The sequence below is a fragment of the Sturnus vulgaris genome, chromosome 29 (assembly GCF_052056855.1).
Source record: "Sturnus vulgaris isolate bStuVul1 chromosome 29, bStuVul1.hap1, whole genome shotgun sequence".
Classification (NCBI taxonomy): domain Eukaryota; kingdom Metazoa; phylum Chordata; class Aves; order Passeriformes; family Sturnidae; genus Sturnus; species Sturnus vulgaris.
Genome location: NC_142271.1, coordinates 4186176 through 4210847, shown reverse-complemented (window position 1 = coordinate 4210847; position 24672 = coordinate 4186176). Strand labels below are relative to the sequence as shown.

General features: G+C 48.2%; 1 protein-coding gene across 1 annotated transcript; it reads right to left on the bottom strand.

Annotated features, from left to right (window-relative positions):
* Nucleotides 1-3070: 3070 nt before the first annotated feature.
* On the bottom strand, nt 3071-9015 carry BTG2 (BTG anti-proliferation factor 2). Its single transcript, XM_014872875.2, has 2 exons — nt 8774-9015; nt 3071-3744 (listed from the first exon to the last, which is right to left on the bottom strand). Exons 1-2 carry the CDS (start codon nt 8931-8933, stop codon nt 3389-3391), a joined length of 516 nt encoding a protein of 171 aa, XP_014728361.2. The 5' UTR covers nt 8934-9015; the 3' UTR covers nt 3071-3388.
* Nucleotides 9016-24672: the final 15657 nt, after the last annotated feature.

Sequence of the window (24672 nt, the reverse complement as noted above, 5' to 3'; positions counted from 1 at the left end):
TACAGAGGTTTTGGGTGAAAATAACACAAAGCCAAGGTCCTTAAAGGAACTTTGGTGTGGGAATGGTCACAGGTGAATTAAACCTTCCTGAATTCCATAAAAAACGGAATTTTGGCTCAAAATAAGCCCCAGCTGAGTGAGCCAAGGTCCTTAAAAGAGGACTGGTGATCAAGGGAATGGTCACAGGTGACTCAAACCCTCCTGAATTCCATAAAAACCAGAATTTGGGGTGAAAATGAGCCCCAGCTGAGTGAGCCAAGCCCTCAGAGCTCTGGGGGCAGGGGTTGGGGCCACAGCCCCGAGTTTTCCCCATAGCCCGAAGAGGAGCTGCAGTGACTCAGCCCGTGCTGACAAAGCCTCACATCCTCCCCACAGCTCCACCCAGGCAATTCCTCCTCTTCCTCAGCGCTGCCAGCAAGGGCAGGAACAGGGAAAATTCACCAGGAGCTGCCTTGAATCCCTCACCTCCCCAAAATTCCCATCAGGTGCGGCCAGGATTGGGGAGGGGACACCTGGCACACGAAATTTCCACTCTGAACTCACTCAAAAAAAAAAAAAAAGGAGAAGGGCAGGAGAGCCACGTGGGAGTCATTCCCAGCTGGAATTCCTGGAGTTTGGAGGGTCAGGATTGCAGTCAGCACCTTTTATTTTAATTTTTTTTTTAATTTTTTGCTGGGTGACTCAGCTGGAAATTTGCTGTCGCCCCCCCCGCCTTCCACAACGTTCCCAGAGTGGAGTTTTGAGGATCCCACAAATCCGAAATTTTCTCCCTGAGCTCCCAGGAATGAGGCAGGCTGGGTTATAATGCTACATTTTTATTAAAGTAACAAAAAAAAAAAAAAAAAAAAAAAATAAAGCATCGGGGGGTGGGGGAGGTCTGTACACTCTGGGTATAAAACATTACTGTACATCAGGAACCAGCCACTCCCTCCTCCAAATCCCTCACAAGAATTTCCACCATTTTCACCAAAAAAAAAAAAAAAAAAAAGAAAAAAAGAAATTAAAAAAAAAAAAAAAAAAAAGCAGGTCCCGTTCAACAGTCCAGCTTGGTTTAAAAGAATAAAATAAAATAAAGAGAAATGACAGAAACCCCCTCAAAAATCTCAAAATCCACATCACATCAGGCTTTGGAGGCAAAAGGCAACAAGAGCACACGAATTCACAGCTTTTTGTGTCACCAGCTACGAGAGAGAAGTGGATTCTACCCAAATTCGGTTGGTTTGAAGCTTAATAAAATAATTAAAAATAAAAATTAAAAAAGACACCTTGGATATTTGGTTCCTGCACACCCCCAGGGGTGAGCAGAGCGAGGCTGTTTTGGTTCTGGAGTGTTCCTTTGGTGGGAAAATCCTGGAAAAACTTCTCAGGGGACAGGGAGGGAATGAAGCAAAATTCGAGGCTGTTTTTTTTTGGATCCTGCCCTAAAATTCTGCCAGGGTTTTGCACCTCAGGCAGGGTTAAAGTGAGCAATCCCCAAATAAAGCACTGAGATCCCTTTTCTCAGAAAAGGGAAAATTTTTTTTTTTTTTTTTTTTTTTTTTTTAAGACGTTTCCAGGCACTCCCCCGTGGGTGAGAGGTCATTTATTGCACAATTTCACCCCGGGAAAAGCTTCCCCCAGTGCTTTTTTTCTGCTTTGCTGACGTGAGAAATTCGAGTGAAAAGGGAAGTGATGCAACTCCAGACTCTGATCTCTCTCAAAAAAAAAAAAAAAAAACACCCAACAACAACAACAAAATTAAAAAAAAAAAATAGGATTTGAGAATCCAGGCTGATTTTCCAGTTCTGATGGTTGCAGCTTGAAAATAAAAATTAAAAAAAAAAATCAGAATTTTACAAGTCAGGGCTGAGTTGCTGGGCTGGATAATTAAATGTATTAAAGAACCAGATGGGAACTTCCTTCCTGTCCCAGAGCACCCAGGAGCTGGAAATATATTGAAATATATTGCACAAATGTCTGAGAACTTGGAATCATCACTGGCTGGGTGAGAACAGCTCTGGTTTTGCCAGGTCAGGAGAAGGGGAAGGTTCAGCTGAGAGGAAAATCCGGGAAGTTTTGCTACAATCCAAGCACATCCATGGCTCAGTGTTGTCCCAGGAAAAAGGCAGAGGATGTGGGATAACATCCCAGGAAAAGGCTCCTTCCCAGCAGGTAGGTGAAGTTTAGGGCCTTTAACCACCATTAAATTTGGGATTTAAAGGCCAAATTTAAAAAAAAAAAAGAAAGAAATAAAATTCAGAGTCTCCCCGAATGCTGGGAGTGCAAAAGGAAAGATGCAGAGGAGCAGGAATTTAAAATTGTGCAAAAAAACCCCAGTTTTGTTACCGAAGAGATGGGACCCCAAATCCCCTTTCCCAAGGTGGGGAAGTGCTGAGGCTTTAAAAAAAAAAAATAAATCAGGATCCCAAAACAGCCTGAACAACCCACACAGAGCTTCCCCTCAAAAAAAAAAAAAACAAAAAAACTCCAGATTTGAGGAGAAAAGGCAGCAGAAAGGGGGGTGTCACACACCAGGCTCTGCAGGACAAGGGACACAGGGAGGAGGTGACACCTCTGGGGACACGGAGAGGCCACCGGGGCAGGGCTGAGCCCCTGGAGCAGAAAAACTTTGGAATTCCCGGCTGGAGCAGCCCGTGGTGTCCCCTCAGTGCCACCACCAGTCACCCTGGGGGACACTGCCAGGGCCACCCACGTGCCAGGTGAGCCCTCCCAGGTGAGGTGGGACACGGGGACAAACCCCGTGCTGGCAGAGCACGTCCAGGACAGGGAATTTTCAGTGTCCCAAGGGTCACCCAGCCCCGAGGTGACACCAAATCCGGGCCCCCAGGGAGGGCAGAGCAGCAGGAGCAGAGCAGGTGGTGACAGGTGACAATCCCAGCCTGGCTTCGATCCCTCACGACCCCACCCCCCCCTCCCGTTTCCAAGACGTTCCAAGGTGAGAAAAATCGCCATCCAACACTAAATTGGGTAGATCTCAGCTTCACAATAAGAACATTTATAAAAAAGAAATAAAAATAAAATAATAATAATAATAATAATAATAATAATAAACTCACGAGCTTGCAACAGCTTTAGAAAAGGCACCTGGGGCACCGCCTCGGCTCAGGGCGGCGCCCGAAATTTTAATTTTGGATTTTCTGGAGTTTTGTTATGGTTTTGTTTTTGTTTTTTTTTTTAAAAAATATAAATAGCTCTTCATCTTAAAAATAGATCCTCGGCTTGAGGTATTACAGTAGCCTGTGTCTTGGCAGTGTAAGGACAAGGAGGAGAATTTTTTTTTTTTTTTTGTTTGTTTGTTTCGTCGTGTTTTTTTTGGCGCGGGGGGAGGGACGGATTCTTTTTTTTTTTGTCGTTTTGTTCGGTTTTGGGGTCTTTTTTTTTTTTCCTTTTAGCTGGAGACAGTCATGATGTAATTTTTGGAAGGGCTGCTACGACCCAACATCATCTGGTTCTTGCAGGTGAGCATCCCTCCACCGTAGGAGCCGCTGGGCGCGGGTCTGGTGGCCGTGGTGGCCTCGTACAGGACGCAGATGGAGCCGTCGTCACCGATGCGATAGGACACCTCGTAGGGATCCACCCACAGCGTCAGCTCGCGGGGCAACAGCTGGAACAGCTGGGGCAGGCTCAGCCCCACCTGCCCCGCTGCCTTGCTGATGATGGGGTCCATGCGGTGGTTGATGCGGAGGCAGCGGTAACCCGAGCCTTTGAAGGGTTTCTCGGGGAACCAGTGGTGTCTGTAGTGCTCTGGGAAAGGAAAAGGGGAAGAGCAGTGAGCAGGGGAAAACAGGCAGGTGGGGTTTAAAGCTTTTAGTCCCTGTTAAATTTGGGGTTTGAAGGCCAAATCCTAAAGAACATCCATGAAAAGATTTCTCGGGGAGCCAGAAAGGAAAGGAAAAGGGGAAGAGCAGTGAGCAGGGGATATCATGTAGGTTGAGTTTAGGACTTTTAGTCCCTGTTAAATTTGGGGTTTGAAGGCCAAATCCTAAAGAACACCCATGGAAAGGGTTTCTCGGGGAGCCAGGGGTGTCTGTAGTGCTCTGGGAAAGGAAAAGGGAAAAGCAGTGAGCACAGAGGAAATACTGGGAAAGGTTTCTTCCTAGTTGGAAGTGGAGCTTAGGGCTTTTGGTCCCTGTTAAATTTGGGGTTTGAAGGCCAAATTGCAAAGAACGCCCTTGGAAGGTTTTTCTCAGGATGTTTGTAGTGCTCTGTGAGGGAATAGGGAATAGCAGTGAGCAGGAATATCCTGGAAAAGGTTCCTTCCCAGCTGGAAGTGGAGTTTAGGGCCTTTAGTCCCCATTAAATTTGGGGTTTGAAGGGCCAAATCCCCAAAAAAAAACCCTTTGAAGGGTTTCTCGGGGAACCAGTGGTGTCTGTAGTGCTCTGGGAAAGGAAAAGGGAAGAGCAGTGAGCAGGGGAAATCCTGGGAAAGGTTTCTTCCTAGTTGGAAGTGGAGCTTAGGGCTTTTGTTCCCATTAAATTTGGGGTTTGAAGGTCAAATCCTAAAGAACACCCATGGAAAGATTTCTCGGGGAGCCAGAAAGGAAAGGAAAAGGGAAGAGCAGTGAGCAGGGGATATCATGTAGGTGGAGTTTAGGGCCTTTGGTCCCCATTAATTTGGGGTTTGAAGGCCAAATCCTAAAGAACATCCATGGAAAGATTTCTCGGGGAGCCAGGGGTGTCTGGAGTGCTCTGGGAAAGGAAAAGGGGAAGAGCAGTGAGCAGGGATATCCTGGGAAAGAGGCTTTAGTCCCCTGTTAAATTTGGGGTTGAAGGCCAAATCCTAAAGAACACCCACGGAAAGGGTTTCTCAGGGAACCAGGGGTGTCTGGAGTGCTCTGGAAAGCAAAGCGAAAAGCAGTGAGCAGGGGAAATACTGGAAAGGTTCTTTCCCAGCTGGAAGTGGAGTTTAGGGCCTCTAGCACCCATTAAATTTGGGGTTTGAAGGCCAAATCCCAAAAAAAAAAAAACCCCTTTGAAGGGTTTCTCGGGGAGCCAGTGGTGTCTGTAGTGCTCTGGGAAAGCAAAGGGAAAAGCAGCGAGCAGGGGAAATACTGGGAAATGTTTCTTCCTAGTTGGAAGTGGAGCTTAGGGCTTTTGTTCCCCGTTAAATTTGGGGTTTGAAGGTCAAATCCTAAAGAAAGGTTTGTCGGGGAACCAGTGGTGTCTGTAGTGCTCTGGGAAAGGAAAAGCAGGGAGAAGGGATATCCTGGGAAAGGTTCCTTCCCAGCTGGAAGTGGAGTTTAGGGCGTTTAGTCCCTGTCAATTTGGGGTTTGAAGGCCAAATCCTAAAGAACACCCTTTGAAGGGTTTCTTAGGGACCCAGAGTCTCTGTAGTGCTCTGGGAAAGGAAAAGGTAAAAGCAGTGAGCAGGGATATCCTGGAAAAGGTTCCTTCCCAGCTGGAAGTGGAGTTTAGGGCCTCTAGCACCCATTAAATTTGGGGTTTGAAGGCCAAATCCCAAAAAAAAAAAAACCCCTTTGAAGGGTTTCTCAGGGAACCAGTGGTGTCTGTAGTGCTCTGGGAAAGGAAAAGGTAAAAGCAGTGAGCAGGGATATCCTGGAAAAGGTTCCTTCCCAGCTGGAAGTGGAGTTTAGGGCCTTTAGTCCCCATTAAATTTGGGGTTTGAAGGCCAAATCCCCAAAAAAAAACCCTTTGAAGGGTTTCTCGGGGAACCAGTGGTGTCTGTAGTGCTCTGGGAAAGGAAAAGGGAAAAGCAGTGAGCAGGGGAAATACTGGGAAAGGTTTCTTCCTAGTTGGAAGTGGAGCTTAGGGCTTTTGATCCCCGTTAAATTTGGGGTTTGAAGGTCAAATCCTAAAGAACATCCATGAAAAGATTTCTCAGGGAACCAGGGGTGTCTGGAGTGCTCTGGGAAAGGAAAAGGGAAGAGAAGTGAGCAGGGGATAACTCATCAGGTTGAGCTTAGGACTTTTAGTCCCTGTTAAATTTGGGGTTTGAAGGCCAAATCCCAAAGAAAAAACCCTTTGAAGGGTTTCTCGGGGAACCAGTGGTGTCTGTAGTGCTCTGGGAAAGGAAAAGGGAAGAGCAGTGAGCAGGGGATATCATGTAGGTGGAGTTTAGGGCCTTTAGTTCCCATTAAATTTGGGGTTTGAAGGTCAAATCCTAAAGAACATCCATGAAAAGATTTCTCGGGGAGCCAGAGGTGGCTGTAGTGCTCTGGGAAAGGAAAAGCAGTGAGCAGGGAAATCCTGAGAAAGATTCCTTCCCAGCTGGAAGTGGATTTTAAGGCCTTGAGCAGGGAAATCCCTCAGACAGGTGGGATTTAAGGCCCTTACACCCAATTAAATTTGGGGTTTGAAGGTCAAATCCTAAAGGACACCCTTGGAAGGGTTTCTTGGGGAACCAGAGGTGTTTGTAGTGCTCTGCCATGAGCAGGAATATCCTGGGAAAGGCTCCTTCCCAGCTGACAGGTGGGCTTTAGGGCCTTGAGACCCCACTAATTTTGGGGTTTGAAAGCCAAATCCTAAATAATGCCCTTTGGAGGATTTCTCAGGGCTTTTGTAGTGCTAAAAACAGTGAGCAGGGAAATCCTGGAAAGGTTCCTTCCCAGCTGGAAGTGGAGTTTAGGGCGTTGAGCAGGGAAATCCCTCAGGCAGGTGGGGTTTAGGGCCTTTAGACCTCATTAATTTTGGGGTTTCAAGTCCAAATCCTAAAGAAGGGTTTCTCAGGGAACCAGTGGTGCTCGTAGTGCACTGCCAGGGAACAGGGAAGAGCAACAAGCAGGAATATCCTGGGAAAGGCTCCCTTCCAGCTGGAAGTGGGGTTTAGGGCCTTGAGCAGGGAAATCCCTCAGGCAGGAGGAGTTTAGGGCCTTTAGTCCTTGATTAATTCGGGGTTTAAAGGCCAAATCCCAAACAACACCCTTGGAAGGGTTTTTCAGGGAGCCAGAGGTGTTTTTAAAGCTCTGGGAAGGAACAGGGAAGAGCAGTGAGCAGGAAAATCCCAGGAAATGTTCCTTCCCAGCTGGCAGGTAGAGTTTAGGGCCTTTAGCCCTCATTAAATTTAGGGTTTGAAAGGTAAATCCTAAAGAACACCCTTGGAAGGGTTTCTCAGGATGTTTGTAGTGCTCTGTGAGGGAACAGGGAAGAGCAGTGAGCAGGAATATCCCAGGAAAAGTTCCTTCCCAGCTGGAAGTGGAGTTTAGGTCCTTTAGTCCCCATTAAAATTAGGGTTTGAAAGCTGAATCCTAAAGAACAGCCTTGGAAAGATTTCTCAGGGCGCTTTTAGTACTCTAGAAGGGAACAGGGAAGAGCAGTGAGCAGGAATATCCCAGGAAATGCTCCTTCCCAGCTGGCAGGAGGGGTTTAGGGCCTTCAGCCCCCATTAATTTGGGGTTTTCAAGGCCAAATCCCAAACAACACCCGGGCAGAGCTCCCTGAAAGCCAACAGCACAAAAGGAAAGGGGCAGAGCACAGCAACAAGAATTAAACTGTGCAGAAAGTTCTGTAACCAAAGAGATGGGACCCAAACCCCTTCCCCGAGGGGACAGGGAAGAGCTGCCAGCCCAAATCCCAATCCCAAATCCCAGACCCCACTCCCGAGGCTCCTCAGTGCAGCTCCCTCATCCCCAAAATCCTCCCCCGCCAGGGGCTGCGGGGTCGGGCTGGGGCAGATACGGTATCGCCCACCCCAAAACTGCCCCATCCCACAGCAGCGTTTGGCACCCGTTATCAGAGCCCGGCCACCCCTCGCTGGGGCTGATAAGAGCCCCGGGGCCGGAGGGAGGCAGGGAGGGACCCCTGAGCCACCCAGACCCCGCGGGGACACGGTGCCAGGGGCTGGGGACAGCGGGACCGGCCACGGCAGCGCCTGTGGGGTCTGCACGGCCCCAAAACCGGGCCACCCCCAACCCTAAAACACTTGGGAACAGCCAGGGAGGGGACAGCAGGTCCTGGAAGGGACAAGGGGGGCACTCGGGAGGGGACAGCAGGTCCTGGAAGGGACAAGGAAGGGCACTAAAGAGCGACACCAGGTCCCGGAGGGGACAAGGGGGCCACTCGGGAGGGGACAGCAGGTCCCGGAGGCGACACGAGAAAAGACTCAGAAGGGGACACCAGGTCCTGGAAGGAACAAGGGGGGCACCAAGGAAGGACACCAGGTCCCGGAGGGGACACAGGAACACCAGGTCCTGGAAGGGACAACGGAGGTACTTCGGACGGACTTCAGGTCCCGGAGGGGACACGAGAAAAGACTCAGAGGGGACACCAGGTCCTGGAAGGGACACGGGGGGCACTCGGGAGGGGACACCAGGTCCTGGAAGGGACAAGGAAGGGCACTAAAGAGCGACACCAGGTCCCGGAGGGGACACAGGAACAGACACGGGAAGGGACACCAGGTCCTGGAAGGGACAACGGGGGTACTTCGGACGGACTTCAGGTCCCGGAGGCGACAAGAGGGCCACTCGGGAGGGGACACCGGGTCCTCGAACCAACAACGGGGGACACCCGGCGGGGACACCGGGTCCTGGAAGGCACACGGGGGGACACCCGGCGGGGACACCGGGTCCTGGAAGGCACACGGGGGGACACCCGGCGGGGACACCGGGTCCTGGAAGGCACACGGGGGGACACCCGGCGGGGACACCGGGTCCTGGAAGGCACACGGGGGGACACCCGGCGGGGACACCGGGTCCTGGAAGGCACACGGGGGGACACCCGGCGGGGACACCAGTGGCCTCCTAGCCCCGAGGGCTACAACACCAGCCCAACCACGAGCGGCTCTCCACGGCCGCGCTTCTCCTCCCCCAAACCTCACCTGTGAGCGCCTCCCTCAGAGCCCCGCTGAACACCTGCAGCTGCTGCTCGCTGACGCAGCCCCGCGTCCGCAGCAGGCCGGACACGAAGCCCACGGCGGCGGCGATCTCGGGCACCATGTCGGCCCGGGGGCCGCGGCGGTGGCTGTGGCGATGGCTCATCCCGGCGGGGACGGGGGGGACACGGGGGGACACCCGCGACCTCTCGGCGGCTCCGCGGCGCTCGGGCTGCGCCGCCGCCTGCGCGCACGCCTTATATAGAGCGGCCGCGGGTGACGTCACGGCGCGGGAGCGGCGTTCCTATTGGCCGGGCCGTATGCAAATGAGGGAATGCAAATGGCGGTATGGTAATAGAGCCTGAGCTCAGCGGTGACGTCACAGCGGGGGGGGGAGGAGGAGAGCGGGGGAGGTTCGGGGTGAGCTGGGGGGGACAGGGGGACACAGACAGGGGACAGGGACAGGGGGACAGGGGGACACAGACAGGGGACAGGGACACGGGACACAGGGACACACAGACACAGACAGGGGACAGGGACACGGGACAGAGGGGGACAGGGACACACAGACAGGGGACAGGGACAGGGGGACAGGGGGACACAGACAGGGGACAGGGACAGGGGGACAGGGACACGGGACACAGGGACACACAGACACAGACAGGGGACAGGGACACGGGACAGAGGGGGACAGGGACACACAGACAGGGGACAGGGACAGGGGGACAGGGGGACACAGACAGGGGACAGGGACAGGGGGACAGGGACACACAGACAGGGGACAGGGACAGGGGGACACAGGGGACAGGGACACGGGACACAGGGAGACACAGACACAGACAGGGGACAGGGACACGGGACAGGGGGACACAGACAGGGGACAGGGACACGGGACACACAGGGGACAGGAACAGGGGGACAGGGACACGAGACACAGGGACACACGGACACACAGACAGGGGACAGGGGGACAGGGACACACAGACAGGGGACAGGGGGACACAGGGACAGGGGGACAGGGACACACAGACAGAGACAGAGGGACAAGGGGACACAGGGACAGACGGACACACAGATAGGGGGACAGGGGCAAGGGAACGGGGGGACAAGGATAGGGGGACAGGGACAGAGGGACACACAGACGGGGACAGGGACACGGGGACAGAGGGACAGGGACACAGGGATGGGGGACAGAGGGATAGGGATGCAGGGACAGGGGAACAGAGTGACAAGGACGGGGGACACAGGGACAAAGGGACACAGGGACACAGCCAGGCCCCCGCGGGGGCTTTGGTGCTCCTGGGCCGCTGCCCTGGCTCAAAGGGCAGGGGGGCAGAGCCGAGCTGAGCATGGAACCATCGGGCCATGGGGCAGGGAAAGGGGAAGGGACCTTCAAGATCACCCAGTGTCACCCCTGCCCTGGGCAGGGACACCTTCCAGCATCCCACACTGCTCCAACCCGGCCTTGGGCACTGCCAGGGATGGGGCAGCCGTGGATTCAGCTGTGCCAGGGCCTGCCCGCCCTCCCAATATCCAACCTAAACCTTCCCTCTTTCTGTTGGAAGCCATTCCCTGTGTCCTGTCCCTCCAATCCTTGCTCCCAGTCCCCCTCCAGCTCTCCTGGAGCTCCCTGGAAGATGCTCCGAGCTCTCCCATCCAGAAACTTCTTCCAGGTGTCCTTTGCCACCCTCCGAGACCCCCTGGGGGCTCTTCCCAGCAGCGTTTCCATCACCAAATGTCCCTCCCTGAGTCACATCCATGGATCCGTGTCCCTTCAGGATCTTCCCAGATCCCAGACACTTCCCAAGTGTCCCACGCAGGAGGTGAGGTGACAGTGCCATTCCCACCCTGCCTGAGGAGCGTTTGAGGTGAGGGCTGAGAGCTCCCAGCCCAAATCCCGGCTGGAGGAAGAGCAGGAGACGGGAGGAGGTGGCTGCAGCACCGAGGACCTGTCCCACCCCAGGGAATCGGGGAGGACAAGCCAAGGCAAGCAGGGATGGAGCAGAACACGGAGTCTCCAGGTGCTCTCCGGGATGAGGAGAAGCCCTGATGCTGTGGGAGATGAAGGAGCACCTGGAAGCCACCACAAGCCCGGAGCTGGCCCAGCTGGCCCAGCCACGCTGCCCAGAGAGCTCCTGCTGAAACTGGCCCCGAGCTAAAGAGCAGTGGGAGGCCGAGCTCTTCTCTTTGATCACCCATGGGAGAGTTCCTATCAAGGCAGGACGGGGATCCTGGATGAATATTCCCTGGCAGAGACCCGGGATCGTTCCAAGCCATTGCCTGGCAGCTCCCCCAGCACTGGGGGAGGACCTAAAGCCACAGCTCTGCTGTGATCCCCAGGAAAACGCCCTCTCCTCCCATGGCTGGGGCCCCATTTGGCATCTCCACAAATGCTGGGAGCAGCTGGAATGAGCCAGGGCAGGGAAGGAGCTCCGGAGGCTCTGCCCTGTGGCCATTCCCAGAGTTCTGGGGCTGCTGGAACAGGGATTGCCAGCACATCCCACCTCTCTGGGGCTCCTCCTGAGCTCCTTGGGGTTCTGTCCCACTGGAAAATCATCCTGGGCTTGTTGATCCTTGGGGTTCTGCCCCATGGAAAAATCATCCTGGACTTGCTGTCCCTTGGGGTTCTGTCCCATGGAGAAATCATCCTGGACTTGTTGATCCTTGGAGTTCTGTCCCATGGAAAAATCATCTTGAACTTGTTGACCCTTTTGGGTTCTGTCCCACTGGAAAATCATCCTGGACTTGCTGATCCTTGGGATTTTGTCTCGCTGGAAAATCATCCTGGATTTGCTGTCCCTTGGGGTTCTGTCCCATTGGAAAATCACCCTGGACTTGTTGATCCTTGGGGTTCTGCCCCATGGAAAAATCATCTTGGACTTACTGTCCCTTAGGGTTCTGTCCCACTGGAAAATCATCCTGGACTTTCTGACCCTTGGGGCAGCATCACCCACTCGTACCCCCAAACGTGGGGATGGCATTGGGGTTTGCCAGCTTCTCCAGGCCTCAAATTCCCAATTATTTCCCAGGATTTTTGATGCCAGAACTGATGCCTGGAAAGGCTGACCTGGAGCAGAGACTAGGGAGAGTTAGAAGGAATAAAATTGGAATTTATTGAAAGGATCCACCTTGGTGTGGCTGGGACTGCACCCAGGTTGAAGATGGATCCCGGTCAGGAGTTTTTACATTTTTATAAGTTTTGGTTCATTTACATATCGGGGTTAATTGTCCAATTACAGCTCCAGGTTATGAAGTCTCAGCCCCTTGGCTTGCCCCCTTTCCCTCACTGTTATTTATGATTTTTGGGTACTTTATCATAAAAGCACTTTGGGCACTTTTTTATGATTTTTGGGTGCTGGGTGTCCTTGATTCTCCATTTGGGAAGGGATTGTTTTGTCCAACTCCCCTGTGAACAGAACTCACTGACACTTTACCAACACCTCACGTGGAGTTTCAGAGTTACACACCGAGCAGCAGAGAGCCTGAAAAACACAAAAGCTGAACCCCAAGCCAACATTTTGGGGTCTAACAGGAATTTTTTGAGGCCTTTTGCTTGCCTGCAGCTGGTTTTATTCTGCACATGGGATTTCCCACCGAGGGCTGTGCAGACCCTGGGACAGGAATTGGGAGCGAGACAGGAATCAGGGGAAGGGAAATGGATTTGGAAGTTGTGGGAAAAGGGGAATCCAACAGGTCCTGCCCAAGCAGGGCTCTGCACTGACCCCATTTCGTGCCCTGGGCAGCTCCAAAGTGCAGGGGAGGGTCAGGTTTGTGAGGAGGGGTCCCCAAATCCTCCCCTCCCTCCCCATCTGCTCCTCCATTCATCCCCAGAGCAGAAGAAATCAGGCAAATCTCTTGCCACAAACCAGATTTGCCTTTGTAAGCTTTGAAATAAACCCAAGGATTAAAGTCTAAGGACTTTTTTTTTTTTCCTTTTTTTTTTTTTTTTCCTTTAAATCAGCACCACACATGAGAAAGGCCTGGCAGAGCCAGAGCCCAGCACCCTGCAAGGGGAAGGGGTTGGATATTCCAGAGACCCCTGGAAGAGTTTGGATAAACACCCAGCATGTCCAGAGCTTTGGACACACCTCTGCTGCCAGGTGGATCAGCAGGAAAAGTGGGAACCCAGCAAAAGCCATCCCGGTGGGAAACATTAAAAAATTTAAATTTAAAAATTTAAATGTAAAAATCTAAATTTAAAAATAACCCTGTGAGTTTTTTGGTGGTTTTTTGTTTTTTTGTTTTTTTTTTTCTTTTTTTTTTTTTCACTGAGCTGAGCTTGGCCATCCCAGCTGGGAGCAGGGCTGGTTTCTGCCAGCCTAAGGAATATTGGGATGGAATCCTCCAGCCCTGAGTCACTGGACTGGAGCAGGAGGTCTGGCCCAGAATAGCTCTAATAAGCAGGGCTATTAATTGGCCATTAGGGGCTAACTGTGCTCATTAGGCACTGATGAGGATGAGCCAAGCTGACCAGGCAGGTTCCCCTGCTCCCCAAATTCCCAGCTCCCATTTATTCCTGACCATCCCTTTCCCAGCTCCCAGTTCCTGGTGTGCTCATCTGGAGGGACGCTCCCAAATCACCTTGGCCCCGTTAAGCCCTTCCAATAGGAGATTTCCTGTGGAGCTCAAGGCTCTCTAAGCGGGTTATGTGACCCTAATTTCTGGCCCTGGGGTTTTTAAGGCAGAGCTCGAGGCTTTAATGCAGCCTTTCAAAGCACTCACAGGAGTTACAGAGCAAAGAAACCAGCAGAAAATAAAACTCGGTTTAAAAAGAGAACTGAGATCGAGGCTGTGCTGTCTGCGTCGGTTTTCCACCCTGTATTTAGCTGAGAGCGTTTCGATTTCAATATAAAAAACAAAACAACAACAACAACAAAAAAAAAAAATAACCCCAAACTCAATAAATTTCTGCTCAGGGATTGGCCAGGCTGGGGCTGGAACTGGTCTGACAGGAACCAGGAGTTCAGATAGGCTCCCAAACCCTCCTGTTTATCCAAATGAGGCTCCAAACCAGTCGAGCTGGAAATTTTACAATTAAAAAAAAAAAAAAAAAAAAAAAGAGAGAACATTTGGCATTCAATCAAGGGTTAAAACCCGAGCTGCCCACAGGGACTGAGGCTTTGCAAGTTCAGCAGCTCGGGGTGTTTTATGTTCACCTAAAAGGCAGCAGTTCCCACGCCACGCTTGGACTCGTTGTGAGTTTGGGTGTTGTTTTTTTTTTCGGGTTTTTTTTTGGGGTGCCGACACCCTGAGCTGTGCAGTTTATAATGCACGAGGTGCTGAACCCCAAATCCAAACTGTCCCACACTGGGGGACTTTGCACCCCCTGTCCCCAGCAGGAAAACACCCCCAGAATGAAGAATCACCACTGAAATCCTGTCCCTTTGGCTGACTCAGCTGTCACCTCCCCCAGCTGCATCCCTGCAAAATTTTGGGAAATTTCAAAGTTTATCCTGATCGATTGAAGAAACCAAGGGCTGATTATTTTTTTTTTTTAAATTTAGAGGGGAGGGAAAAAAATGGCTGGGAACTGTTCAGAACTGTAAAATTAATGGATGTATTGGCCTGGCTTAAATCTCATTATGTGGCTGTGCCTGAGGAGGGACAACTGTGCTGGCAGTGGCAGAAGCCACCAGGTTGGTGACACCAGTTAAGCACAATCAGTGGGAATTTAAAGGGGGGGGGAAAAAAAAAAAAAAAAAAAAACAACCCAGGGGTAAGCCGGGTTTAAAATGTTTAATCCCAGCCGTAATTGGTAACCCGGGTGTGACCCCAACAACAGGGTAAACAACAAGGCAGGCTTTAAAGCCCAGCCTACATTTAGGCCTTTCAAAAAAAAAAAAAAAAAAAAAAAAAAAAAAAAAAAAAGAAAGAAAATGGGGGTTGTGAAATGAGGGAACCGTGTGTTTAGGGTGAATTTTAGGGGATCCAAGCCAAGGTGGGAATTTGGGGGAAAATTTTGGGGGTCCCAGGTGGAATTTTGGGGTGAATTTGGAGAATTTTGCGGGTCCCAGGTGGAATTTTGGGGTGAATTAGTGAGATTTTGGGGTGAATTAGTGAGATTTTGGGGCATCTGGGTGGGATTTGAGGGAGATTTGAGGGATTCTGGGGTGAATTTGGGGGATTTTAGGCAATCCAAGCAAGGTTTTAGGGTGAATTTTGGGGGATCCAGGTGGAATTTTGGGGGTCCCAGGTGAGGGTTTGGAGGGGGAAAGGTGGCACAGGGACACCAGCCCAGGCCTGGCACTGCTCTGTGTCCCGTGGCACGTCTGGATCCCAGAGAATTCCAGGATTTTATCATCCCCCAGCTCTGCTCCTCCAGATTTTGGAGGTTTTTGTCAAACCCACGCTTTGTTTGTCGCCTGTAAATCCCCCCTGGGATTGGGGATGTGTGGCCAGGACATGCCAGGACACATTTGGGGCATGTCCAGGCAGCTTCCCTCATCCTATTTAAAAAAAAAAAAAAAAAAAAAAAAAAAAAAGAGCTTTAAATATTCCCCAGGGCTCCTGACTGGATTTGTGTGGCTGGGGGCTGGATTTCCACACAGGAGATTTTTGGACTAGAAAAAAAAAAATTCCTCCCTCCATTCCCTTATGAGAAAACAACCTGTCCGACCCACTGCCATTATCCCATCTGCTCTGCAGTATTTTAGGAAGCAAACTTTGCTTTTTCTTCACTCTCCCCAAACCCCAAAAGGGTTTGTTTTCCTTCCCAGGGAGCTCGGGGTTTTTTTTTTTTTTTTTTTCTCCTCGCTCTCAGCTTCCTGCTGACGTCTTGTTGGGCAAGAAGAATTTGGTGAGAGCTCGACATTTTCGGAGAGGAAGCCTCAGCTTTGGGTTCCTCCCGAAGCTGCCTCGGCGGGGAAGGTGTGGAGATGAGCTCAGAGATGGTTTCCTGTTCTTTGAGCTCGGTTCATTGTTCTTTTTTCCACATCCTCCCTCCGCCTTGTGGCAGGGGGACAGAGGGGACATCCAGCAGAGCTGTTGGCACGGGAAAGCTGGCAGCTGGAAAACCTGGAGGAAAAAAATTTAAAAAAAAATAAAAAAAAATTTAAAAAAAATGGAAAACCGTGTTGGTTTAGGAGATAAAAGCACTCCAGAGCCTTGGGAACAGAGCAGGCACGGGGGTGAGACGTGCCCTGGTGCTGCCCCACCCCAAACTCGGTGTCGTGGGTGATCAAATCACCCCCAGCCCAGGGTAAACAGCACGTGGGGGGCACAGCTGGGCACGGGCAAAAATTGCCCCTGGTTTAATTCCTCCTTATCGGGGTGTGGCCAGGCCTTGCTCTTTTTCCCCCCTCTGGAAACTCCCAGGATAAACAGTGACTCCAGTCAAAACAGCCTCTCCCCGCCCTGCACACCTGGGCGCAGGTGAAGCCACCGCTGGCCGGGGCACAAAGTCCTTGTGTGGGACAGGCAGGGCAGGAATCCGGGAGGAATTCGGGTGGGGGGGGTTCAGAATGGAGAAAACTCAGCCTGGGAAATGCCACGTCCTGGTTCCAAACTGGGAAAACGATCTGGTGGGATAAGAGGAGAGAATTCCCGGCGGAATTCCTGAATTTTCCCTGAATTTTTTTCCCCTTTCACACCTTTTCCTTCTAAGGCAGGATGGATTGAAGGATTGCCCCTTTCCCTGCTGACACGCAGCTACGAAAAAGGGGTTTTTCTTTTCTTAGAAACGAGAAGTTAAAAAAAAAAAAAAAAAAAAAGAAAAAAAACCACCAAACCTCTTTGGCCGAAACCACAAGACAGGAATTTATTATTTTTATTTTTTTTTTTTTTTAAGGTGCGAGCTGCCAAGGCAGCGCTTTGCCCAAAATCTGCTTTTTTTTTTTTTTTCTATTTTATTTATTTTTTTTTTTTTGCCTGTTTCTTTGCTTGGGGAGCACGAAGAGAGGGGAACGTGTGGTGCAGCTCCATGGCAACCCCAATCCTTGACACAAAAACAAGGCCAAGAGCACCAAAGGCTGCAGCAGCTGGGAAAGGAATTTCCTGACCCTGCTCAGAGCCACGGCTGGGCTTGAATGTGTTTTTTAAAAGGTTCTGAAAAGCAATTTATCCTCCTTGTTTTGGAGGAGGAGAGCAGGAGACGCTCACAGATTAAAGGGATTTTTTTTTTAATTTTTTTTTTTAATTGAGGCAGCACAAACCTGAGCTGCTCCACAGCCCTGTGGGGTTTTTGTGGGATTCACGGTGTCCATATGGGATTTTTTTTTTTTTTTTTTTTTGGGGGGGGGGGATATTCTGTGCTTTCCCTCGAGGCTGGAGGGATGAAGGCAGTGCCAGGTGGAGCAGGTGCTGATAAGATTCCAGATTTGGGCCAGTTCGTGGCAAACTGACCCATTTTTATGGCAAACAACTCATCCAGGGCTGAGTCCAAACCTCATTCCCTGCACATCTGGATTTCCTGGATGTGTCCAGCTGGATTCTCCCTTTCCCTGCCCACCAGCCCCTTTCTTACTCCACTTCATTTTCTTCCTGAAATATTTAATATTTAATATTTAATGCTCCCATTCCCTGCCCATCCCTCTTTACCAAATTTCTTTCTATATTTTTATCTAATATTAGATTAGATTATTCTATTTATCTAGCTCTATTAGTTATAAATAGAAGTTTTATTGGTCTAATATTTTTAATTTTATTTTTAGTGGTGGAGCAGCTCCTCGGGAAGGATTGATGTGGCTCAGCTCAGAGCTGTGCCTGGCTTTGCTCTTTGGGGTATCTGGAATGGCTTTTTCTCTTTGTTTGGGGCACTCTTCACTATTTCTTCTTTGATTTAAAAAAATAACCTAAATCCAGATGTGCTTTGCAAATTTGATCCATAATATTTCAGATTTGATCCATAATATTTCACAGATTTGATCCATAATACTTTGCAAATTTAATCCATAATATTTCAAATATTTGATCCATAATATTTCACAGATTTGATCCATATTACTTTGCAAATATGATCTATAATATTTTACAGATTTGATCCATAACATTTGACAAATCTGATCCATAAAACTTTGCAAATTAGATCCACAATATTTCAAAGATTTGATCCACAATATTTCACAGATTTGATCCATAATCAGCACCGTTTCAGCCTGATCCACCCCAAATCTTCTTTTTATGGCTCTGTAACCCATGCAAAGCCACCCAGCAGCTCAGCTTTTCCTAAATTCCTAATTTTCCAATTTCTAAGGGAAAAAAAAATTCTCATTCCCCTTTGCCTAAACATGCTGGGATGGCAGGTGGAAGACGCTGCTTTGGCCGATTTTGTGGGATTTTGCCCAAAAAAAAAAAAAAAAAAAAATTATTTGATTTCAAACTGAAGAGCTGAGGCCGTGGGGAATAATCCAAGGCTGTGCCCCATCCATGCCCCCAAATCCACGATGGGTTTTTATCCTGGGGCTGCTCCAGGCTCTGGCGTGGCAGGGAAGGGACACTGGGAGAAGCTCCCGGGGATTCTTCTCAGGCTACACCCACAAAATATGAGAGAGGCTTCCCAGAGCCAGCCTGGGCTCCACGAGCAGCAATTCGGGCACGGAGATGAGGCTGGGAACACCCAGGCCTGGCTTAGATCCGGCTGCTGCCTCTTCCCAAACCCATCCCTGCTTCAGGAGATCCCTCCTGGCTCCCTCCGCGAGCTCTTCCCGAGGAATCCTCGCCCTTCCCCGGCAAAGCCGCGGGGTTGGGGTGATGGAACCACACGGATTCACCTTCCAGAGCTTTGGAAAAAAAAAAAAAAAAAAAAAATCCACGGTGTGGGGGAATGAATTCCCAAACACAGGGGTTTTTTTGGTTGTTTTATTTTTTAATTTACAATGCACCCACCGTGGTTGTTTTGTGTTCATGTGTGTCTGCCTTGTCGACTGCAATTGTTGATGTTTGATTATTTGTTATAAATGATTTAGGTGTAAATTGTTCATATTCCTGGTTGTGGTTAATGTTGTCTTTGGAAATTGTTCATATTCTTGGTTGTTGTCAATGTTGTAAATTGTTGATATTCCTGGTTGTTGTCAATGCTGTAGGTCATTGAAAATTGTTAATATTCCTGGTTGTTGCTAATGTTGTAGGCCTTTGTAAATTGTTAATATTCCTGGTTGTTAATGTTGTAGGCCTTTGTAAATTGTTCATATTCTTGGTTGTTGTTAATTTTGTCTTTGTAAATTGTTCATATTCTTGGTTGTCCCTTACCCTGTCCCAGTAGTTGACCATAATTGTTGATGTTTGTATTCATTATTTGTTGTTAATGTTGTCTCTGTAAATTGTTGATATTCCTGGTTGTTGTTAATGCTGTAGGTCATTGTAAATTGTTCATATTTCTGGTTGTTGTTAATGTTGTCTTTGTAAATTGTTAATACTCCTGGTTGTTGTTAATTCTGTAAATTGTTGATATTCCTGGTTGTTGTTAATTCTGTAAATTTTTGATATTCCTGATTGTTGTTAATGTTGTAAATTGTTGATATTCCTGGCTGTTAATGCTGTAAATTTTTAATATTCCTGGCTGTTGTTAATGCTGTAAATTGTTGATATTCCTGATTGTTGTTAATGCTGTAAATTGTTGATGTTCCTGGCTGTTGTCAAGGTTGTAAATTTTTAATATTCCTGGTTGTTAATGCTGTAAATTGTTGATATTCCTGGTTGTTAATGTTGTAAATTTTTAATATTCCTGGTCGTTAATGCTGTAAATTGTTGCTGTTCCTGCTGTCCCTGTCCCAGCGCTCTCTCTCACCCATGCCCATCTCCATTAACCCTCCCAAAATGGCGCCATGCAAATTAGGGGAACAGCAAGTGCTCATGGGACACGCTTGGTAACAAAATCCCCTAAAAAAAAAAAAAAACAACGAACCAAGACAACATTTGAGACTAAAAATGATACTCCCAGGTAGGGAAATCGTGGAGAAGACAAAACCACCAACCAGGGGGGAAATTTAAATTTTATCACCATGACCTGAACAACACCAGGCCAACAGGACACCCCCAGATGGAAAAATGGCCGCTTTTTTCCTGAGGATTCCCGTGAGGATGGAGGCCCCAGCTCTGCTGAGAAAGCTAAATGTGATTTTTTTTTTTCTCCCCCAAAATCCCCCTGGAAAGTTCTGTCACTCCAGAAAATCCAGGAGGCCACAGCAGGAATGTGGAGCTGGAGCTGGGTGGGTTTTGGGAAGTTGTTAAAGAAGGTGTAATTTACTCAAAAATCAATCTGGGGATCATTTACCCAGAAATCTGAGTGCCATTTATTCAAAAATCTTGGGCTCATTTATTCAAAAATCTGGGGTTCATTTATTCAAAAACCTGGGATTCATTTACTCAAAAACCTGGGATTCATTTACTCAAAAATCTGGGATTCATTTACTCAAAAATCTGGGTGTCATTTATTCAGAAATCTGGGGCTCATTGATTCAGATATGTGGGGTTCATTTACTCAAAAATCCGGGGTTCTTTTATTCAAACATCTCAGTCTCATTTATTCAAAAATTTGGGGTTCATTTACTCAAAAATCTGGGTGTCATTTAAAAATCTGGGGCTCATTTACTCAAAAATCAATCTGGGGTTAATTCACTGAAAATCTGAGTGTCATTTACTCAAAAATTTGGGGTTCATTTACTGAAAAATCTTGGTGTCATTTGCTCAAAAATTTGTGGTTCATTTACTCAGAAATGTGGGATTCATTTACTCAAAAACCTGGGGTTCATTTACTCAGAACTCTGGGGTCCATTTACTCAAAAACCTGGATTTGGATCACATTTGGAGCCCAAATTTTGGCTCAGAGCCACGGGGATCCCTCCCAGGAGGGGCTCCCTGTTTGAGTTTCAGCATTTCCGAGGCTCTGGGGATCATTTTTTCCATCCTGAGGTTGGAATCCCTTATCCCAACCACATTCCTCCAATTTTCCTTGGAAAACTCGCTCCACCAGGGCTGCCCCAGCTCCGAAATTCAGCCATCCTCCATTTCCCCAGGTATTTGGAATTTTATTTCCCACTCTGGGAAGCTGGAAAAGCGAATTTCCAAGGAGGGGATGTGGCTGCTGGGAAGAGGCTGAGCCTGGCAAGGCCAAACATTGCCCAGGGAGGGGGAAAAATCCATTTTTTTTTTTCTTTCCTGGAGCAACAACAAACTATGGGAAAACACAGCCTGGTTCCCTCTGATCCCCTGCTGGTCCAGTTGGGATCAGGGACACTGGAGATGGGAAAATCTTTCCAAAATTTCTCCAAGGTTTTTCTTTCCCTCTGTGCCCGCAGCCCTTCCTGAAATAACCAAATCCGTGCCCTTGGAAGAGCAAACAGAGCTTGAGAGGGTCTCAAATTCCAGTTCCCACTCCCTCCTCATCCTCCTCATCCTCCTCATCCTCATCCTCCTCATCCTCCTCATCCTCCTCATCCTCAGAGCTCCTGAGCAGCTCTCAAAGGGCTCAACCAAGCAAAGGCCTCTGGAGCAATAAAAAAAAAAAACAAAAACAAACAAACAAACAAAAAATTTAAAAAGCAAAAAAAAAAAAAAAAAAAACCAAACAAAAAACCAAAAACAAACAAAAAAAACCCAAAAAACCAAACCAAACCACACAAAAAAACCCCCAAAAAAACAAACAAACAAACAAACAAACAAAAAATCTAAAAATATCTCCCAGCCCCTCACCCTGCTGGACCCAGAGCCCAGGAAGGTTTTCCTTGGCCTCTGGCCACGTTTCTCAGCCATAAATTGGATTTTTAAATTTTTTTTTTTTTACCCCCCCTCGTCTTTCTATCGTTGTGCTCCAAGTGTCAGGAATTCCAGCTCCTCAAATCTCCTCCTGTTTGAGGCTTTTCTTGCCCCTCTGTGAGAGGGGAGGCTTCAATTTAAGGAAAGTTGTGGCAGAGAAAAAAAACTGGGGATGGGAATTGCTCCTGCTGATCCACAGCAAGGCCTGAAATGCAGGGAATGAGGAAAAAACAACCCCAAATTTCCCTTTGTGCTGGTGTTTTGGGGGTAGGGCAGAGAGGGTAGAAAAAAAACCACAGGGATTTAAAGGATTTTAGAAGCCATGAAATTCCCTGATTTTTTTTCCTGGATGTGGAGCAGAAGGTGACACTCACAATTTCCTCACCCCAGAGCTGAATTCTCTTTTTTTCCCTCTGCTCCAAACACAGCCAGAATAAAACCACAGGGATTTTTGGATTTTAGAAGCTCCCAAAGCCATGAAATTCCCTGATTTTTTTCCCTGGATGTGGAGCAGAAGGTGACACTCAGAATTTCCTCACCCCAGAGCTGAATTCTCTTTTTTCCTTTGGCTCCAAGCACAGCCAGAGTAAAACCACAGGGATTTTTGGATTTTAGAAGCCATGAAATTCCCTGATTTTTTTTCCTGGATGTGGAGCAGAAGGTGACACTCACAATTTCCTCACCCCAGAGCTGGGTCCCCTTTAATTCCTCATTCTCCAAGCACAACCAGGAAGGTTTTTCCTCCCTCCTGATGGAATTTTTCCCAAGCCACCCCGGGGATTTTGCCCTTCCCGGTGCTCAGGTGACTCTGGGTCAGGTGCTGACGTTCTGTGGGGCTCAGGTTTCTCTGGGTGAGGCTCCAGATTTAGAGCTGGGCTGAGAATCTGAATTTTGCTGCTGAGCACAGGTCGCTCCTCAGGGCAGGGAAGGCACAAAATATCCTGGAGAAACCTGGAAAAAGCTGGGAAAAAAAAACAAAAAAAAACCAACAGGGAGCTGCCTTTTGACTCCCAAGGGAGGGATGTGCATGTTGGGAAGGATGAATTTGGGAAACCTTATAAATATGAGTGCCTAGCAAAAGACTGAGAATATGGAAAATATAAATGAAATAGAAATGAGAGCAATTTTTGACTGTGTGGCTGAAAGCAACTGAATGCCTGAAGGCTCCTTTGGTTAGAGAATGTTGGATGCTGAGAATACCCAAAATCAAACAGACATCCTCCCTAGGCATGGCAGGAAGGGTCCCAGATAAAATTTTAAAATTAAAAAAAAAAAGCAGTAAAACACGGTGATACAGTGATTCCTATAGGTTGCATGCAAATGTTCGAGAATTTGTATCTTGTATTAGATTGGTTAGTGGAAATTAAAATATTCAACATTAAAAAAAGATTTAATGTATTGTAAAGGGGAAAATCTCTCTCTTTTACTCTCTCCTCTCACTCTTGCTCTGTCCCTCTCTCTCTGTCCTTCTCTGAGCTGTGGCTGCAGTTCCAGCAGGGCCTCATATAAACCCAAACCCTACAAAATAAACTGCAAAAATCAAGACAGAACACGGAGAGCACCTGAGTTTGTCCCGACCATCCCCAAAACAGAAATTCCCACACGTGCAGATCCTTCTGCTGCACACAGAACACTTCAAGGAGGTTTTTTTCCCATTTTTTTAGGGAGATCCAGGCTGGAATTTCTCATCCAAAGCGAGGGAGGGAGAACAAATTGAGTTTCAGGTTGTCCCCAGTCCAGGGTCCAGCCCTTCCCTGGCGTGTCCCACCTGAGCCTGGATCTTTCCCACTCATTCCTCAGGTTTAATTTGCTTCAGAGGTGGAAAAAAAAAAGATTTAAACCCCCCCCCTTTTTTTTTTTTTTTTTAATTGGAATTTTTGGAGTCCAGCCCTATCCCAGCAGCAGCACAACAACAACGTCCCCTTTCAAAGGTGTCACCTGAGCCACACCTGAGCTGAGGCCTCGAGCAGGAAAATCATCAGCAGAGCCATCTCGACCTCTCCAAATGCCCCTGGGGATGCTAAAAATTGCCCCCAATTACTCTGTGGGCTGCTCAAATTCGACATAATTACCTTAATTACCCCTGATGACACTTGGGCTATGCAAAGGGATAAAAAAAAAAAAAAAAAACAACAAAACCAAACCTCTGAGCACACCTGGCTCAAGGTGAGAGGCTCCTGCTGGCCCCACTCTGCTCCCTGCCCTGCCCAGCAGGTTCCCAGATAAGATGAAAACCCTGGGTGTGATCCTCACTTTTGGGATAAAGGGATTTTTTTTTTTTTTTTTTTCCAGCCAGGCAACATCTCCCAGTGTCCCTGTCCTTCAGCTGGAGCTGTCCCATCTCAGCCTTTATAATCTGATTTTTTTTTTTTTTTTTCCCGCTGATTTTTTTTTTTTAATTTTCTGCTGTTTTTTTTTCGTTTTTAAGAGCAGGGCCCGCCCTTATCTCCCCTCCAGCCACATCAAAGGAGGGACTTTGCAGCCAGCTCAGGGTGGGTGTGCCAGGGAAAAGTGCTGTGCCACGGCTTTGGCTTTTCCCAGGAACTGAGGACGAGTCAGGTGAGCCTTTGACTTCAGCCTGGTTTACAGGCGCCTTCTGAAGTGTTCATATTGCCAAGTATTTGTGTAAATATTCTGATTTTACTCTCCATTTTTTGTCCCCTTTTTTTTTTCCTGTCTCTCCTTTTTTACCCCTTTAATTTCTACCCCTTTTTTAATCCCCCTTTATTTTTACCTCCCTTTATTTTTATCCTCCTTTTTTGTTCCCATTTATTTTTTATTCCCATTTATTTTTTTATCCCTTTTTAATCCTCATTTATTTTTCACCCCCCTTTATTTTTCACCCCCCTTTATTTTTCACCCCCCTTTATTTTTCACCCCCCTTTATTTTTCACCCCCCTTTATTTTTCACCCCCTTTATTTTTCACCCCCTTTATTTTTTATCCCCCTTTATTTTTCACCCCCTTTATTTTTCACCCCCTTTATTTTTTACCCCATTTTAACTCCCCTTCATTTTTTATCCCCTTTGTATCTCCTTTTTTAACCCCCTTTTATTTTTTTATCCCCCTTTATATCCCCTTTTTTAATTCCCCTTTCTTTTTTACCTCCCTTTTTTATCCCCCTATTTTAATCACCTTTTTTATTAATCCCTCTTTTTTTTTTAAATCCCCCTTTCCCAGGCATTTGAAATTCCCTAATTCTCCTTTCCTCCTCCA